The sequence below is a fragment of the Oncorhynchus mykiss genome, chromosome 17 (genome assembly GCF_013265735.2).
Source record: "Oncorhynchus mykiss isolate Arlee chromosome 17, USDA_OmykA_1.1, whole genome shotgun sequence".
Classification (NCBI taxonomy): Eukaryota; Metazoa; Chordata; class Actinopteri; order Salmoniformes; family Salmonidae; genus Oncorhynchus; species Oncorhynchus mykiss.
In genome coordinates, this window is record NC_048581.1 from 49,634,308 (window position 1) to 49,653,424 (window position 19,117).

Genomic DNA, 19,117 nt, shown 5'->3' on the forward strand with positions numbered 1-19,117 from the left:
CCATTTTTCACTTGACCTTTATTTAACCAGGCAAGTCAGTTAAGAACAAATTGTTATTTACAATGACGGCCTGGCAAGAGGCAAAAAGGCCTCCTGTGGGGACGGGGCTGGATAAAATAAATTAAAATAATTGAAGACAAAACGGACAACACATTACGTAGCATTCATAAAGCCTTTATAAGCGTGACATAAAGAGTCACAATGGAGGGGCTGCGTAGATGGCTCAGAGAGCTTGTCCCTGGCGTTCAGTGGCATCTCTGTTTGACCTCCATCCACCTCAACGACCGATTGGCCTGACACAATCAGCCACTCACGCAGACAGCGAACTCTGCTCTTGCGTGTGCTTGGCTGGAGGGAGAGGACTGAATGTACTCCAGTGTCTGGCCTCTCTCCTCCTGTCTTCTCTCTGCCTCTACTACCCCGGGCTGGCTCTCAGTGCTCTGGAGCCCTTCTTCTCCTGTACGTATCCACATAGAGTAGCCTTCTCCCTGCCTCTACCGCTATACTGCCCCAGACTGTAGCTCTGTGCTGTGGAGCCCCTCTCCTCCTGTATCTACTCTCAGTCATTCCCCTGCCTCTACCCCTGCCTCCGCCTCTGGCGCCCCAGGCTGGCAATAGAATCTCTGAATCCCCTCCTCCAGTACCATAGGCTTCGCCCTGCTTCTGCCTCTCAGCCTCTGTCATTGTCGCTCCAGACTGGCTCTATATTGGAGGGTCTTTCTGGGGGGGTGTTTTCTGGGCCACTCTGTGACAAACGGCTGGGTGAAAGCATTAGGCAAATGCAATTGAAATTAAATGGGCTGCTGTGCTATTCACAGTGCAATAAAAACAGCAGCTTACGGCCCTTTTGTCCAGTCCTATCAAGCAAATGCGTGTCGCACAAAGGGGCAGTATTTGGCAGTGTAACTCCCCCACCCCCCCTTCCCCAAACATACCCAGAGGGGCAGTATTTGGCAGCCGTTCACTCCGGTTCTCCTATATGCTTAGCATAGCATCTGGAGCCAATGAGCCGTGCCGTATTGGCAGAGAGTCACAGAAAGTGCACACATGGACCCGTTCCCATGTCCAGCTTGAAGCCCTCTGATTGGCTTACGCCACAGAGAGAACGTAACCTGCCTCTTTTCTCTCCGTGCTGTCGACTTAGGTTTATACATACACAGAGATCTAATGAAGCACAGGCGTGCAGATATATGGATGGATGGATGAGCAAGAAAGGGAGCAAGAGGAAGGGAAAAACAATGAAAAGGAGAAAGGGATGAGGAGAGGAGAGAGGAAGGGAGAAATAAAGATAAATAGCTACGGAGCACTGGTCTTTCCTCGTGAGGCACATCTAGCACTGTAGTAGTGCATACAGCCACCCCTCATCTCCTCTCTCCAGACAGATAAAATGAGAGCAGAAAGATGGAGCCCCATGTCGTTCCATCACGGTGAATGTTTATGCACTCTCTATTTAAATCTGAGCTGGCTACCACCCTGTAAACGCCTGACGATGCTGTCTCCTCTCCGTATAGGTGCGCATATTCCCTTACCTGATTGGCCGAGAGTCTGCCTTTGCTGATAACATGAAATGGATGGCCTGTGCTAATAAAGGTGTGTCTCCTCTTCATACTATACCATAAGAAACACATACACTTGGCTGTGTGTAAATGTGTGGGTGGGTGTGAGTGTGTGTCGGGTAGATAGGAATTGTGGTTATTGGTGTGTGTTTATCAAAGAGGTGTGTGTGTGTGTGTGTTTTGGGGAGGGAAGAGAAGAGACGCAGGTGTTAGATTGTGAGTGTGTTTTGGGGAGGGGGGAATTGTGGGTGTTAGTGTGTGAGGTGTGGGGAGCGAAGATATGCAGGTTTTAGTGTGTGTTTGGAGGTGTTGGGGGTGGCTGTGCTGCTGATGTGAGCAGTGCAGAGCGGAGCAGCAGTGGAGTGACACAGAGGGGTCAGGGGGCATCCCTGCCTCATCCCTCTTCCTGTCAGAGCCTTTCCCCCTGACCGCCTGCCGCTGATGGCTCCCGTGTGCCCACGCTCCGGATGAGAGGAGAACGCTCTGGACTGGGAAAGTCACAGTCAGGAAAACTGATGACTTGCGGGATTACACAGCCCAGCTAGTCTAACCTTATTCTGATACTCACAGTAACACACACTTACTGGGAAATGCCTGTGAAATACCTTAATGTGATACTGTGTGTGTGTGTGTGTGTGTATGTGTGTGTGTGTGTGCCTGTGTGTGTGTGTGTGTGTGTGCTTGTTGCCTCAGGGTATTTCAGTCAGATCTCCACACTGGCTGACGTACAGGAAAATGTGATGAGGTATCTTCATGTTATGAGTCGTCCTAAAGTCATCGACCATGAGCATGACACGGTCTGGACGGAGGCCTACGTGGACAGCACTGTAAGTTTCATAGTGAGTGGAAAAAGTTAGTGACTGTGTGTAAGGTACATCATGTACTGTATGTACTGTATGTCCACCAGTGTACGTAATCAGATTACTTTTTATAAGTAACGAAGTCAAGTGATTGCGGTACTTTTTCAAATTGGGTATTATTAATACAGTTACTTTGTCAAACAGCTTTCAGAATCATATCTCTGCCGGGCTTATATTTCCATGATCCAATCTCGACCTGCGAGCGGAGAAAGGATGTTTGGATAAATGTCATGACAGCTGCTGTCCAGAGAAATGTATAGAGGGCGCACCCCTCATCTTTGCCATTGATCGCTTCTGTGATAGCAAAGTCCATAGAGAGCTGTTGCGTCTAGTGGAAAGTGTGCCCTCTATACATCTCTATGAGTCCATTGTGTATGTGCAGTCTATAACCAGAACTGGCAGCTCGAGAGAAAGATTTTGAACGGAAAGATAGGGAATCGGTACAGATGTTTGGCTAACAGTATATACGGCTAATTAAGCAGCCCCTATAGAGCGCAGCACTTGTAGACGAGCACAGGAAAGCAGCGCCACAGATGAAAGGAGAAACAAGCGATCAAAGCTGAGTTAGTAAGTAGCACATCCTTGGTAGAGCGCGCGTCTCGCCTTGCTCCCTCCGACAGTCAAACAAACTGAAAGATTTTGAGTCGTAATGCAATGTAACGCGGAACTTAAAAAAAAAAAAAAAGATGTAACAAGTAATATGTAATATATTGCTGTTTCAAGTAACTAATCCCAACACTGGTTTCCACCCTCTATATGAGTTCATACTGTATGTATACATGCCCGAACATGCTTGCGTATCGGTGAGTGTGTGCGAGGGTGCGTGCGTGCGTGTATGTGAATGTGCGCGTGTGTTCCTGCATCTCTCTGTGTGTGTGTGCGTCCGTGTCCTCTCTGATCAGTCCCCTTCATGCTACAGGATTGATTCCTCATTATGAGCTTCATTAATTCTGACTGGAATGTTCTGCACTTCTGTGTCTAGAATGTTAAAATGCAGGAGGAGCAGTCTGTCTGTCTGTCTGTTGTACAGGAGGAGAGCCCAATCCTCATTTGTCATTTTTGCTGTCTCCTTCTGCAGCTCTCCCAGGCACACAAGGTAAAGCCTCTCTCTCTATCGCTCTTTCTTCCTCACTCTCTCTCATTTCCTTGTCATTTAGAGAGTATTTACTGTGCACATTTTGACTATTTTCCATTATGGTGTATAACATGGATAGCTTATTTGAGGTGTTATATGGTTGCCATGGATCTTTGTCTGTAATCTGGTTGCTGAGGGTCCTTGAGTAGTGAGTTTCTCCCCTGCTGTGAAGTTAAGGCATTGCAGCCGCAGTTGAGACTGCTGTAATGTGTAAAGCTCTGCTTCTACTCAGTATGTTGATTGTCCACTACTGTATGTGTATTGTGCACAGTACACACACACACACACACACACACACACACACACACACACACACACACACACACACACACACACACACACACACACACACACGGCCACAGAGGTAAGGGCTGGGGGTTGGGGGGGGGGGGGGGGATTGTCCTCTGGCGTGTGTGCTCTTGTATCTCAGCCACAGAGAATCGCCATTCATCATTCTGTGGATCATTGCCTTTTATCTCCTCAAGCTCGTAATAAAACTGACATTGGAGCGGAGAGAGGAAGAGAGAGAAGGAGAGGGGACGGGGGGGGGGGGCGGGGGGGGAGGCGGGGGCGGGGCTAGCACAAGGTCGTTTCCCAGAAAGTTCTCGTATCTACTGCTGCGTATACCCAGTGAGTCTTTACTAAGCTCCTCTGATGGACTGGGAGATTCTACCAGGGTTTACCTGTACAGGTGAGACTAGGCTTTGGAGGCTGTCGCTCTGGGGGGAAGCGGGTTGGTCGATGGTGAGACCCTCCATCAGTCATTTTGTCGAGCAGCCAAGACGATCCCACCCTAGTAACCGTTCATTGCCTCTCTCGTACGCACGTACATGAACACGCACAACAGCCAAACACGTAAGCACACACACACACAAGCACACACACACACACACACACAAATAGCCACACACTCACCATGGCTGCGGGAAGATCTTTAGGGGTGGGAGTGCACTAATTTGGTGGATGACATTTTTAAAACTATTTATTTATAATTGTCATATTCATTATTGTTTAATTGTGATTTATAAGTGTGTACTGGAGCACCCTTAGAACCTCTACTTCCAGCGGCTATGACCCTCACACACAGTGCACTCACAGCTGTGGCCGTGAGCCTCTGAGGTGAGGGAATAGCAGACCTAGTTTCAGTGAGCTCATGTGTTTAATCATGTCAGTTCTCATCCTGCTGAACACAGCCCGTTCTCAAAATGAAGACACACACACACACACACACACAAACACACACACACACACACTGGGGATTGCTCTAAACTGGAGCTTCGCTGTGCATTTACTGTAAAACCACAAACCGCAAGCAACATTTACCATATATTTACACTGCAGACTCACTCCTATTTTTTTTTAAAGCATTTGGCGACACAGTGTTTGAAGTTTATTTTGGTGAAATTACTGGACTGTAGATGTGTTGTGATGAAGCCTACTTGGTAGGGATGGACATTTGGTGCATGTATTCCTCTATTGACACCGAATAGGATAGCGTTTAGCATCAGTCAGACATGGAATACTGTAGCAATAGCCTCTAAAGGTTAAAGTAATTGGAAAATCTCGATTGCAACCTCCTCGTGTCCTCTCTCCTCGTCTCCCTCTCAAAACCCATTGGAGGAGAAGGTCAGAGGGGAGGGACCTCTGGCTTTCTTATCCAATGGGTTTTGAGAAGGAGACAAGGAAAGAGGGCGCGAGGAGTAATGCAATCGAGATCGGTCTTTGCCACTTCCTGTCACTGTCACTGTGTTCCATCTCAGTCCAGAAACAAGAAGGGCCCAAGCCTGATGACCACTGTGGCCATGCCTGTGTTCAGCACCAAGAACGAGACCGTAAGTGTGTGTGTCTGTGTGTGTGTGTGTGTGTGTCTGTCTGTGTGTGTTATACTCACTCTTTCTCTCCTCTCTCCTCTACAGAAGAACCAGGGTATACTCCTAGGGGTAGTGGGCACAGACATTCCTCTTCAGGAACTCATGAAGATCATCCCTAAACACCTGGTACTGGGTTTACTAACCCATGTTTATGACCCATTAGATGCCTTGTCATTTACTGTTGTACTGTACTCTACTTTATGTAATCAAGTATCTCTATATTAGAGGTTGACCGATTATGATTTATCAATGCCGATACGGATTATTGGAGGACCAAAAAAAGCCGATACTGATTAATCAGCCAATTTTTTTTTATATATATAAAAATATTTGTAATAATGACAATTACAACAATAATTGTGAACATTTTTATTTTAACTTAATATAATACATAAATAAAAATCAATTTAGTCTCAAAAAAAGTATGAAACATGTTCAATTCGTTTTATTAAGGCAAAAACACAGTGTTGGAGAAGAAAGTAGAAGTGCAATATGTGCCATGTAAAAAATATAACGTTTAAGTTCCTTGCTCAGAACATGAGAACATATGAAAGCTGGTGGTTCCTTTTAACATGAGTCTTCAATATTCCCAGTTAAGAAGTTTTAGGTTGTAGTTATTATAGGAATTATAGGACAATTTCGCTCAATACCATTTGTATTTCATATACCTTTGATGTTGGATGTTCTTATAGGAACGCAGGAAAGTGCTGTTTGAATTAATGCTTAAGAGCTTGCTGCTGCCTACCACCGCTCAATCAGACTGCTCTATCAAATATCAAATCAAAGACTTAATTATAATATAATAAACACACAGAAATATGAGCCTTAGGTCATTAATATGGTCAAATCCAGAAACTAGCATTTTCGAAAACAAAACGTTTATTCTTTCAGTGAAATATTTTTTCGAACGGGTGGCATTCATAAGTCTAAATATTTCTGTTACATTGCACAACCTCCAATGTTATGTCATAATTATGTACAATTCTGGCAAATTAATTACGGTCTTTGTTAGGAAGAAATGGTCTTCACACAGTTCGCAACGAGCCAGGCGGCCCAAACTGCTGCATATACCCGGACTCTGCTTGCACAGAACGCAAGAGAAGTCACACAATTTCCCTAGTTAATATTGCCTGCTAACATGATTTCTTTGAACTAAATATGCAGGTTTAAAAATATATACTTGTGTATTGATTTTAAGAAAGGCATTGATGTTTATGGTTAGGTACATTGGTGCAACGACAGCGCTTTTTCGTAAATACACTTTTAGCGAAGTAGGCTGTGATTCGATGATAAATTAACAGGCACCACATTGATTATTTGCAAAACTGGACAAGCTAGTTAAACTAGTAATATCATCAACCATATGTAGTTAAATCGTGATTATGTTAAGATTGATTGTTTTTTATAAAAATGCCAAAAATGCAGATTACCGATTATTATGAAAACTTGAAATCGGCCCTAATTAATCGGCCATGCCGATTAATCGGTCGACTTCTACTCTATATACTGTTTTTATGCCTTCAGCTGGGTATCCACGGTTACGCCTTTGCCATCACAAACAACGGCTACATCCTGACCCATCCGGACCTGAGGCCACTGGTAACACACTGTCTTTTAAACACACTCATACATTATGTCCCCTGCCTAGGGTTGTAAAATCAAAGGTTTCCTCAGAAATAATGGTTAGAGGATTCAGGATTTCCTGATTATCCCCTCCTTATACCGGGCATCGTCAAAGCAAGATTTCTGGAAAACCTGGGAATTCTGGGAAAGTTGCCTGAATTTTGCGACCCTACCCCTACCCCTGTCCCTAACCCCTGTCCCTAACCCAAGCCTTGCCACAATGCACTAACCCTAACCCAAAAAGCCTTTACACATACTAATCTTTGGAGTGGTTAAACAGCTACAGTACATTGCAGTTTTCCCCTCCCCACTCAAACTCCTCCCAGAGAGTCCTAGCAAAATTATTTTTTAAACATTTTTGAAAACATTTTAATTGAAAACGATCACAATAAGGTACATTGTTACCCAGACATTTGATATTGAGATACAAATGGCTGCATTGGACCTTTAAAGACATTCTCCGGAACTTTGGCGCCTACTGAACGACTATTTCCTGCTTTGGGCCGGATGTGTCAGTGTGTAGTTCATACATGCATAATCTATGAGCAGAATTACTGTTTTACCTCAATTAACCACGAAATCCCTAGTTTGTTTTTCTGGAAGCTGTGCTGCACTATTTTCCCTAAATTTTTCCCCAAGTGGGTCAGCCTCCTAGCAATTCGAGTTCTTGCCAATGAGCTTCAGCGCCTCACCATTTGAGGGAACACAAGCAAGATGCACACACAGCAGAGCAAGAGAGAGAGAGAGCACAGTGACATGTTGCATGTACAGTATGTGTACATACAGTGCTTTAGGAAAGTATTCAGACCCCTTTACTTTTTCCACATTTTGTTATGTTACAGACTTATTCTAAAATGGATTTAAAAAAAGTTCTCAATCTATCCACAATAGCCCATAACGACAAAGCAAAAAACACGTTTGTAGAAATCTTTGCACATCTCTAAAAACTAAACAGAAATATCACATTTACATAGGTATTCAGACCCTTTACTCAATACTTTGTTGAAGCACCTTTAGTCTTCTTGGGTATGACGCTACAAGCTTGGCACACCTGTATTTGTGGAGTTTCTCCCATTCTTCTCTGCAGATCCTCGAAAGCTCTGTCAGCTTGGATGGGGAGTGTCACTGCACAGCTATTTTCAGGTCTCTCTAGAGATGAGGTTCAAGTCCAGGATCTGGCTAGGCCACTCAAGGACATTCAGAGACTTGTCCCGAATCCACTCCTGCGTTGTCTTGGCTGTGTTCTTAGGGTCGTTGTCCTGTTGGAAGGTAGACCTTCGCCCCAGTCTGAGGTCCTGAGCGCTCCGGAGCAGGTTTTCATCAAGGATCTCTCTGTACTTTGCTCCATTCATCTTTCCCTCGATCCTGGCAAGTCTCCAAGGCCCTGCTGCTGAAAGACATCCCCACTGCATGATGCAGCCACCACCATGATTCACCATAAGGATGGTGCCAGGTTTCCTCCAGACGTAACGCTTCGCATTCAGGCCAAAGAGTTCAATCTTGTTTTCATCCAACCAGAGAATCTTGTTTCTCATTGTCTGAGAGTCCTTTAGGGGCCTTTTTGGCAAACTCCAAGCAGACTGTCGTGCCTTTTACTGAGGTGTGGCTTCCGTCTGGCCACTCTACCATAAAAGCTTGATTGGTGGAGTGCTGCAGAGATGGTTGTCCTTCTGGAAGGTTCTCCCATCTTCACAGAGGAACTCTTGAGCTCTCTGACCATCGGGTTCTTGGTCAGCTCCCTGACTAAGGCCCTTCTCCCCTGATTGCTCAGTCAGTTTGTCCGGCGGCCAGCTATAGGAAGAGTCTTGGTGTTTCCAAACTTCTTCCAATTAAAAACGATGGAGGCTGCTGTGTTCTTGGGGACCTTCAATGCTGCAGAAATGTTTTGGTACCCTTCCCCAGATCTGTGCCTCGACACAATCCTGTCTCGGAGCTCTAGAGACAATTCTTTCGACCTCATGGCTTGCTTTTTGCTCTGACATGCACTGTCAACCGTGGGACCTTATATAGACAGGTGTGTGCCTTTCCAAATCATGTCCAATTAATATAATTTACCTCAGGTGGACTCCTATCAAGTTGTAGAAACATCTCAAGGGTGATCTGTAACGCTCGTCTGAAGAAGAGGGAGTGGACCAAAGCGCAGCACGTGTTCATGATGTTTATTAAAATCTGAACACTAGAACAAAATAACAAAGAGCAAAAACTACCATGAACAGTTCTGTCAGGTGCAGAAAAACAAAACAGAAAATAACTACCCACAAAACACAGGTGGGAAAAAGCTGCCTAAGTATGATTCTCAATCAGAGACAACGATAGACAGCTGCCTCTGATTGAGAACCAAATACAAAGAAATAGAAAACATAGAACTAAAGAAACTAGAATTCCCACCCTAGTCACACCCTGGCCTAACCAAAATAGAGAATAAAACCCTCTCTATGGCCAGGGCTCCGGACTGGACGCTGTCGCTGGTGGCTCCGGACTGGAGGGCGTCGCTGGAGGCTCCGGACTGGAGGGCGTCGCTGGAGGCTCCGGACTGGAGGGCGTCGCTGGAGGCTCCGGACTGGAGGGCGGCGCTGGAGGCTCCGGACTGGAGGGCGGCGCTGAAGGCTCCGGACTGGAGGCCCTCACTGGAGGCTTCGTGCCATGTCTCACCACTGGAGGCTTCTTGCCATGGATCATCACTGGAGGCTTCGTGCAATGGATCATCACTGGAGGCTTTGTGCAATGGATCATCACTGGAGGCTTCTTGCCATGGACCATCACTGGATGGAGGAGACGTATGTGCAGTCTGGTATGTGGAGCTGCCACAGGGCTCACCTGGCTGGGGAGACATGCAAGAGGATTAGTTCTGGGCGCAGGCACAGGACTCACCAGGCTGGAGAGAAATACTGGAGGCCCTGTCCTAGGCAGAGGAACTGGATACACTGGGCCGTGGAGGCGCACTGGAGATCTTGAGCTAAGACCCTGCACAACCCGTCCTGGCTGGGTGGTGACTTTGGCCCGGCACGTGCGGGGCGCAGGCACAGGACGCACTGGGCTGTGCAGACGCACTGGAGACACAGTGTGCAAAGCCGACGCAGGATGTCCTGGGCCGTAGAGACGTACTGGAGGTCTGGAGAGCAGGGCTGGCACTGCTCACACCCCAATAACCTCACACTCAACGTCAACAAAACTAAGGAGATGATTGTGGACTTCAGGAAACAGCAGAGGGAACACCCCCCTTTCCACATCGATGGAACAGTAGTGGAGAGGGTAGCAAGTTTTAAGTTCCTCGGCATACACATCACAGACAAACTGAATTGGTCCACTCACACAGACAGCATTGTAAAGAAGGCGCAGCAGCGCCTCTTCAACCTCAGGAGGCTGAAGAAATTTGGCTTGTCACCAAAAGCACTCACAAACTTCTACAGATGCACAATCGAGAGCATCCTGGCGGGCTGTATCACCGCCTGGTACGGCAACTGCTCCGCCCTCAACCGTAAGGCTCTCCAGAGGGTAGTGAGGTCTGCACAACGCATCACCGGGGGCAAACTACCTGCCCTCCAGGTCACCTACACCACCCGATGTCACAGGAAGGCCATAAAGATCATCAAGGACATCAACCACCCGAGCCACTGCCTGTTCACCCCGCTATCATCCAGAAGGCGAAGTCAGTACAGGTGCATCAAAGCTGGGACCGAGAGACTGAAAAACAGCTTTTATCTCAAGGCCATCAGACTGTTAAACAGCCACCACTAACATTGAGTGGCTGCTGCCAACACACTGACACTGACTCAACTCCAGCCACTTTAATAATGGGAATTGATGGGAAATGATGTAAATATATCACTAGCCACTTTAAACAATGCTACCTTATATAATGTTACTTACCCTACATTATTCATCTCATATGCATACGTATATACTGTACTCTATATCATCGACTGTATCCTTATGTAATACATGTATCACTAGCCACTTTAACTATGCCACTTTGTTTACATACTCATCTCATATGTATATACTGTACTCGATACCATCTACTGTATCTTGCCTATGCTGCTCTGTACCATCACTCATTCATATATCCTTATGTACATATTCTTTATCCCCTTACACTGTGTACAAGACAGTAGTTTTGGAATTGTTAGTTAGATTACTTGTTGGTTATTACTGCATTGTCGGAACTAGAAGCACAAGCATTTCGCTACACTTGCATTAACATCTGCTAACCATGTGTATGTGACAAATAAAATTTGATTTGATTTGATTTGATGTTTATTAAAATCTGAACACTAGAACAAAATAACAAAGAGAAAAAACGAACAGTTCTGTCAGGTGCAGAAACAGAAAACAACTACCCACAAAACACAGATGGGAAAAAGCTGCCTAAGTATGATTCCCAATCAGAGACAATGATAGACAGCTGCCTCTGATTGAGAACCACACCCGGTCAAACACAAAGAAATAGAAAACATAGAACTAAAGAAACTAGAATTCCCACCCTAGTCACACCCTGGCCAAACTAAAATAAAACCCTCTCCATGCCCAGGGCGTGACATGATCAATGGAAACGGGATGCACCTGAGCTCAATTTCAAGTCTCATAGCAAAGGGACTAAATACTTATGTAAATAAGATATTTCTGTTTATTACATTTTTATAAATTAGCAAAAAATTCCCCCAAAACTGTTTTCACTTTGTCATTATGGGGTATTGCGTGTAAATTGATGAGGATTTTTATTTACTTATTTTAGAATTACGCTGTAACCTAACAAAATTTGGAAAAGTCAAAGAGTCGGAATACTTTCCGAATGCACTGTATGTGACATAGTACACCATTTTCTCAGGCAACATTTTGCTCGTGAGCATTTACTTTCAGAACTACTGGCTAAAAAGTAAAGTATAGAAAAAGTACCGGAGAATCTCTTTAAATAAATAGTTTAAATACAGACACTGAATGCCTGTGTTTTGAAAAACAGAAAGTGTCCTTTTCTGTTACATGACAGACTATGTTGACCACATACACGTAAACAGTGTGAGTGTGTATTACCGAGGAAGTTTGGGAGACTCAATCTGTAATGCCCACCTTTTCCTTTGATGTATGCATGCAGGGAGGGATACAGGCCATTGCTACTACTGTAGGGCTGGCTGGCCCTGGCTAACTGAGCTAACACTAACCCAGAGGTAACCCTCCTGTCCTGTAACTGTACCATACAGAGACTAGACCACAGACACTCACTCTCTCTCTGGGACCCTGCATGGGTTCCACTGGAAACTGGTGCTAGTGGATCTGTGTGTAACAGTGTCTATGTGATGTTAGTACCTCTCTGTGACACTGTGTGTGTTTGTGTGTGTGTATATGTGTTTTAGAATGTGTTGGTTTTCTATGTACTGTAAGTGTGTGTTTCTCTGTGCTGTGACCGTGGTTGTCTCTTTTGAGGCTGTGCTAGACCCTACTGGACTTTGTGTGTGGGACTGGACATGTTTTTATGTTATTGGTTGTTGATTGAAGTGATCAATTTGGGATTGAATTTTGGGGAGTTCTAGCCTGGTGGAACCAGCCTGATCGCACGATAGCTCACATTTGGTTTGAGCACAGCGGTCAGACTGCTTAACCTGGCTAGGATTGTTCTGATTTTGAGCAAGACTGTGTGAACGAAGCCTTGTATAGGTTCACTCTTAACTTAGCTGTGCACCCAAACCATCCACAACGAAATCTAGACTTCCTCAACTGTTCCCATCAAATGTGTGTTCCTCTGTGCCTCAGTACCAGGAGGGCCAGAAGAGGAGGAAACCCAACTACAGCAGTGTGGACCTGTCAGAAGTGGAGTGGGAGGACAAGGATGACTTTGTACGTCTAAATCATGACGTAACAAAACAATTGACACACACTCCTGATAAACTACTACTGCCTTTACTATACTTAAAGGGATACTTCGGGATAACTTCCCCAGAGTCAGATGAGCTCATGGATACCATTTTTATGTTTCTGCATCCAGTATGAAGGAAGTTAGAGGTAGTTTCGTGAGCCAATGCTAACTACTGTAGCGTTAGTGCAAGGACTGGAGGTCTATGGTATCTACTAGCATGCTATCAGTCACCTTACACTTCCAGTCATTGTGCTAACGCTGGTTAGCAATTGCGCAATATTCTTCAATCAGCACGCAGAGACATACAAATGTTATCTACAAGTTCATCTGACATCTGACCTGGAAAGTAGATAAAGGGCTTCATTGACAAAATCCTGAGGTATCCCTATTTATTTAAATAACCTGGAACATCCACTCAGTAAGAATTGCCACTGTTTTCCAGGAAGTTTTTATTTTTATTTAACTAGGCAAGTTAGTTAAGAACAAATTCTTATTTTCAATGGCGGCCTAGGAACAGCGGGTTAACTGCCTGTTCAGGGGCAGAACGACAGATTTGTACCTTGTCAGCTCAGGGACTTGAACTTGCAACCTTCCGGTTACTAGTCCAACGCTCTAACCACTAGGCTACCCTGCCGCTGTATACTTTAAGGCAGCATGGACTCTTTGCATCTTGATAAATATCCTGTTCTTATGTTACAGCTGCGTAATGCCATGGTCAACAGGAAGACTGGGACATTCTCCATGGAGGTGAAGAAGACAGTGGACAAAGGGGTGAGACTGACGATTCAATTCTGACTCTGACAAAAATAAAAGATTACACTCTCCTTTTTGAACCCCTTAAGGTCTATGGGCCCGGGAATGGGTTAACATATGGAATTGTTTTAAGAAAGCCAAACCAAGGATCATTTAGCTATTTGATTTAGAATTTTAGGACCCCTAAAAAAAAGTTTCAATAAAAGTTATTTCATCAAATGTGGCCTTAATGCTATTAGCCCATAGGAACACATTGAATACATTGCAAACAGATATCCCCAAAAATAAATAAAAAGGAACTATGTTTTGCAGTGTAAGTCCTATATCTGAGAGATCTACGAAAGATCAGGATATCTTTAAAAAATAGATATGTTTTAACCAAATTTAACCACTTTTTTTATGTTCTAAACTACTTCCATATATGCTTCCATTTCTTTTTTAAACTGGTACCGGGCTACCTTCAGACGAGGCTTATGGGGTGGGCTTCCTAGAGCAAAACAACCAGCATGTACGTGTTCGTGACAGTCTCACCTGTTGATGGTGGGGTCATATTAGTGCAAAGTTTCCCAAACTCTGTTCTCTTTTCCCTCCCCCCTAACACTACACAGCTGATTCAAATTGTGATGATTAGATAATTATTTGAATCAGCTGTGTAGTTCTAGGGCAAAAAAAAAAAAAGTGCACCCCTTTGGGTCCCAAGGACAGAGTTTGGCAAACCCTGTGTTAGTGTGTAGGCTAAACCTTTCACACGCTACCGACAAGAATTTGGCAGATCGGTGGTGCCGACTGACGCTTGTGGGGGTCGTAGAGCAAAACGGAGAACGTCATCGTGTTTGTGAGAATCTCATCTTCGGACGCTACAGACGTTTTCTTGAGAAGACCGATTTGCGGGATGTTTCCTGGTCCACCGCTGTAGCTCTGCCACCTTCCACCGCAGATTCGGAAGGCCGACACCGGCGTAGCCCATTCAAAACAGAAGTCTCTAGCGTAAACATACATTTTTTTATGGGGATTCTTTGATTATGCTAATTCGATTTCCGCAGGGGCACGGACTTCATATTTTAATGAGAGCCACTGGATGACTCCTCATTCTCCATGCTTTTCTATGTGCTTTCAGAAAAGACTCCTGAAGATGCACAATGACTATTTCTACACTGAAGTCAAGGGAACTCCCTTCAGGTAAGGGGAGATGCTTTGAGAGTAGGGTACACACACTTCTTTAGTTTTTCAGCACATTCATTGATTCATCCATAACTCTGATGTCCTGAGAGTTGACACGATGGCTGGTTCAATGTGTCTCTGTGGGCCCATTTCCCAGACACAGATAACACCTAGTCCAGTCCAGTGGAGGTTGCTGAGGGGAGGAAGGCTCATAATAATGGCTGAAACGGAGCAAATGGAATGGCATCAAACACATGGAAACGTTGTGTTTTATGTATTTGATACCATTCCGCTCTAGCAATTACCACAAGCCAATTCTCCCAATTTATTATGCCACCAACCTCCTGTGGCCTAGTCCTAGACTGAAAAGCAGTTTAATTTTTATTTAACTAGGAAAGTCAGTTAAGAAATAATTATTTGCCAAACCCTAACCTGGACAATGCTGGGCCAATTGTGTGCCACCCACTGGGACTCCCAATCCCAACTGGTTGTTATACAGCCTGGAATCACACCAGGGTCTGTAGTGATGCCTCTAGCACAGAGATGCAGTGCCTTAGACTGCTGTGCCACAGTGGAGAATCTGCACTGAACATTATTTTTAGTCCAGGACTAGGCTTTATTCTGTGTTTGGGAAACCAGCCCTAAGAGTAACTGTTGACTTCTCTCTGCTGCTCACCCTGCTGTGTGTTTCTGTGTTCAGTGTTGGAGTGGCTTTGTCTAGAGGCCATGGCAAATTCTTCTTCAGAGGAAACGTCTCAGTGGAAGCAGGTAAGAGTCACTCACTCACTCAACGAACTATGAGAGCTTCATCAGTTTCATAGACGTTTATGGATATTCTGTACCTGTGGTCTGCCTGTTCTTAAGGCCATATATCAGGGTACTCCGCCTGGCCCTGTTGAAGCCTCACTTATCTGATGTTCATGTGTTTTGCAGGGCTCCTTGACCTGGAACAGCCAGATGTTGCCTTGGCAGATGAATGGTAATGCAGGGGGTTTTGGGTGATGTGGGGGGTTATGAGCTTGGGATTGGTCAGTCAAGCATTATATAGGTTATTGCTTTCTGTGGGTGTGTTTGTAAATTCACTCTGGAATGCCAGAGTGCGCTCAGTGTGCGCTTTGGACTTTTGTAAATTTAAGAGCTTTGTAAGATTGTGTTTTGGTAAATTCAGAGTTTTGCTCTCGGAGTGCACATTGGACGCTCTGGCCGAGGAGTAGGGTTGATCCCAGCATTCTGACCTCAAAGGCTGTCAAGCACCCAAGCTAACTGACTAAATCTTGCTAGCTTGCTAGCTAGCTCCTTCCAGACACAAATGAGAACACATCACTCTGACCATTTTACTCGCCCAAGCAGAGCTGGTTAGGCTGCTTTCATGTTATCTAGAGCGTTGGTGACTGTAGCTGTGCTGCTGGCAATAATTGAATTATGTTTATTTGCCGTCACTTACTGAGACCTGTCATATTCAACGAGTGTTTGTAAATTCATCAGTTATTCTGTGCTCTGGTACTCAGTCAAGAGTGCTCTGAAACTTGAGTACATGGAGTGAAATTATATGAACGCACCCTGTTTGTCTTAGTAGGCATGTTATGTTGAGCCATGTGATATAACAGCATGTCTGTCTATGTTCTGTTCAGCTGAAACGCAGCAGCATGGGTTATTTGCCTGAAATAGTGTGCCACTTTGTATATTTTTCTTTCTGTAATTTAGTTTAGTTTCTGTTGGTCAGCTCCTCAAGTGTTTTGGGTGTGTGTCTACCTATTCATTTGACAGGACGTATTGCAACACAGATGAGCACCATGAGCACCGCTCCCTCTCCCAGATCCAGGCCATTAAACTCTACCTGACTGGACGCAAGCCACACATCAAATGTAAGTTACACCACACTGGGATCTATAGGCTACTGGGGTTTCATTATACATCCTGGGAAGTCATATAACCTAGCTGTAACCCTAACCCTCATTCCAACCCTAGCCTTAACCCTAACCCCATATCCTATGTCCTGTCTGTAGAGGACTTGGTAGTGTGTTTCCAGGACTGAACCACTCCCTCTCTGCTGTAGGTGACAGGGAGCTGATCCAGGAGGTGTTGTTTGATGCTGTGGTCACAGCCCCACTGGAGGCCTACTGGACCGGCCTGGCCCTCAACAAGTCCGAGTGAGTCTAGTCTACTAACTCCTGAACTTGAACTAACTCCTCCTCAACTCCTTTATGCCACACGCCTCCCTCTGTTGCTCTCACAGCTCTTTGCGGGGTTGGTGGTCGTCGTTAAACAGTTCAAAACATCAACGACATCAGCGCGTCACTGGGTCTCTCTGCTTTGATCACCCTTGTGGTTCCCGCCTCTTCCCACAATCCTCTCTACTCTGTGGTATCGTGATTTAATGTGCTGAATGTATTGCTCTTTGTTTTCATTGTTTGCGTCACCCCAACAGGAACTCAGACAAAGGAGTGGAGATTGCTTACCTAGGCACACGCACTGGCCTCTCTAGAACCAGCCTGTTTGTTGTCCCAGAGCACCTATCCAATCAGTGAGTACGATACTGAGCATCTGGCCAATCAGTGCAACAACTGAGACAAAGCAATGTACCAGTGACTTGTAGTCTCTCCTCTGACTCCTTCATGTCCTCCTGTGTCTCATCAGAGACTTCCTGACGGCAGAGGATAAGGAGGGGGTGTTCAACGCTGACCACTTCCCTCTGTGGTACAAGAGAGCAGCAGAGCAGGTTCCCGGCACCTTCGTCTACTCGATCCCCTTTGGAGGTATGGAGACACTTACACAAAACTTACCTTTACTCTATGTCCAGAATCCCCTCACCTGAAACACACCCGCACTTAACACAAGGTGTTACACCATCATTTACTTGCACTGTATTTCAATTAAGTTGTCTTTGAAATACAACTTCATTTTACTTTAATCAATATACAGTTTCTCTAATATACATTAGCTCACTCTCCTTTATTTGTAATTGAGTGTCACCTGTAGCCTATTTTCCTCCTCACCCCACTCAATAGATCTCTTTAGTTAACCCTGTCTACTGTATCTCTGTGGGTTACCGTAGAGATTCGGTGTGTCTCTGATAGGTTTTACCATGAAGATTTAGTGTATTTGTGTCACTGATATAGGGTGTAGTTAGCCTCGTCACTCTGGGAGACATGCACACATTAATCTGGTCTCCCGTAGCTGAAGGCGGCATCGTGAACCCCGAAAAACATTTACCAGCCTTCTGGTTATCTATTTCCGATGAACTTTTCCTGTCACCGAAGGCAAATCTATAACCCGGAATGCCCTACCAGTTTTTACGGACTATCCACTCTGTGAAAATAAACGTTTAAATCCAACTTTTCCAGAGTTTACCGAATTCACACCATGTCACCTGTGAAAGGCCGTACATTTTCACTGACCAAATCCTAGGCGGAACAGCACGAAATGAGACGCAGAGACGTGACTTCAACAAAAAAGGAAACTGTATTCGGTGTTCTTTCAACTCTCCCCGGGACCGTAAAAACTAACAGTTGGTACCAAACGCCAATCCAACAGCTTGAGCCAAACCATTAACAGGACATCCTACTGTCCTGGAATTCACCATAGTCTCTGGCTCATCATCACTCTCCCCCCTCTGCCCCTTCAGTCTGGTCTTTAGAGAGCACAAACAATACTCAGTCAATTGTCCCCAGGTGAGCACATCAGTAGTGGCTGTGCTGCAGCCCATCATCAGAGGGCGCAGTCGGACCACTTGACCCGTCTGAGCCCTCGCACACCCTAAAGCCAAAGGTTCGTTGCCAGCTGAGATCACGCGGTAATCTTGCATGGCGACAACTACGGAGTATGGGACTAGGGAGTGACTTTTGGAAAATGTGGATTTAAACATTTATTTTTACCATAGTTCACACACTTTATAGCCCGTACCGATCGGTAAGGCATTCCGTATTATAGTTTTTCCTTGTGATGGGAAAAGGTTCACGGAAATAGGTCAATCAGAGGGGCTGAGAAATATGTTATCGGGGTACAGGATGTGGCCTGCAGTGACAGGAGACTAGATTGTGTACAAGTCTCACTGAGCGAAGAGGCTAACTACACCCTTTATCAGAGACACAGATACAGCGAATCGTCATGGTAACCTATCAGAGATGCAGTACACATGGTTAACTAAAGAGATCTATTGAGTGGGGTGTGGGGAAAAAGGCTACAGATGACACTTAATTACAAGTTAGTGAGAGTGAGCTACTGTATATTATAGACGCTGGGTTGAACAGCTCATCTCTCACTGCTGTCTGTAATTAATGTGCCCCACTTTCTTCCCACTGAGGGAA

The 19,117-nt window shown here is 45.1% G+C and overlaps 1 protein-coding gene across 1 annotated transcript in view; it reads left to right on the top strand.

Moving 5' to 3' along the window:
* The window catches only part of LOC110494954 (voltage-dependent calcium channel subunit alpha-2/delta-3), a 53,305-nt gene that overhangs the window by 29,645 nt on the left and 4,543 nt on the right, over positions 1-19,117 (top strand). The window contains exons 12-26 of the mRNA XM_021570293.2: positions 1,512-1,590; positions 2,250-2,383; positions 3,495-3,512; positions 5,312-5,383; positions 5,468-5,548; positions 6,947-7,021; positions 12,794-12,877; positions 13,596-13,667; positions 14,767-14,828; positions 15,511-15,578; positions 15,744-15,789; positions 16,578-16,675; positions 16,867-16,960; positions 17,239-17,334; positions 17,448-17,566. Of these exons, the coding sequence (XP_021425968.1) occupies positions 1,512-1,590; positions 2,250-2,383; positions 3,495-3,512; positions 5,312-5,383; positions 5,468-5,548; positions 6,947-7,021; positions 12,794-12,877; positions 13,596-13,667; positions 14,767-14,828; positions 15,511-15,578; positions 15,744-15,789; positions 16,578-16,675; positions 16,867-16,960; positions 17,239-17,334; positions 17,448-17,566 (1,198 nt within the window). The remainder of the gene's footprint in view (positions 1-1,511; positions 1,591-2,249; positions 2,384-3,494; positions 3,513-5,311; positions 5,384-5,467; positions 5,549-6,946; positions 7,022-12,793; positions 12,878-13,595; positions 13,668-14,766; positions 14,829-15,510; positions 15,579-15,743; positions 15,790-16,577; positions 16,676-16,866; positions 16,961-17,238; positions 17,335-17,447; positions 17,567-19,117) is intronic.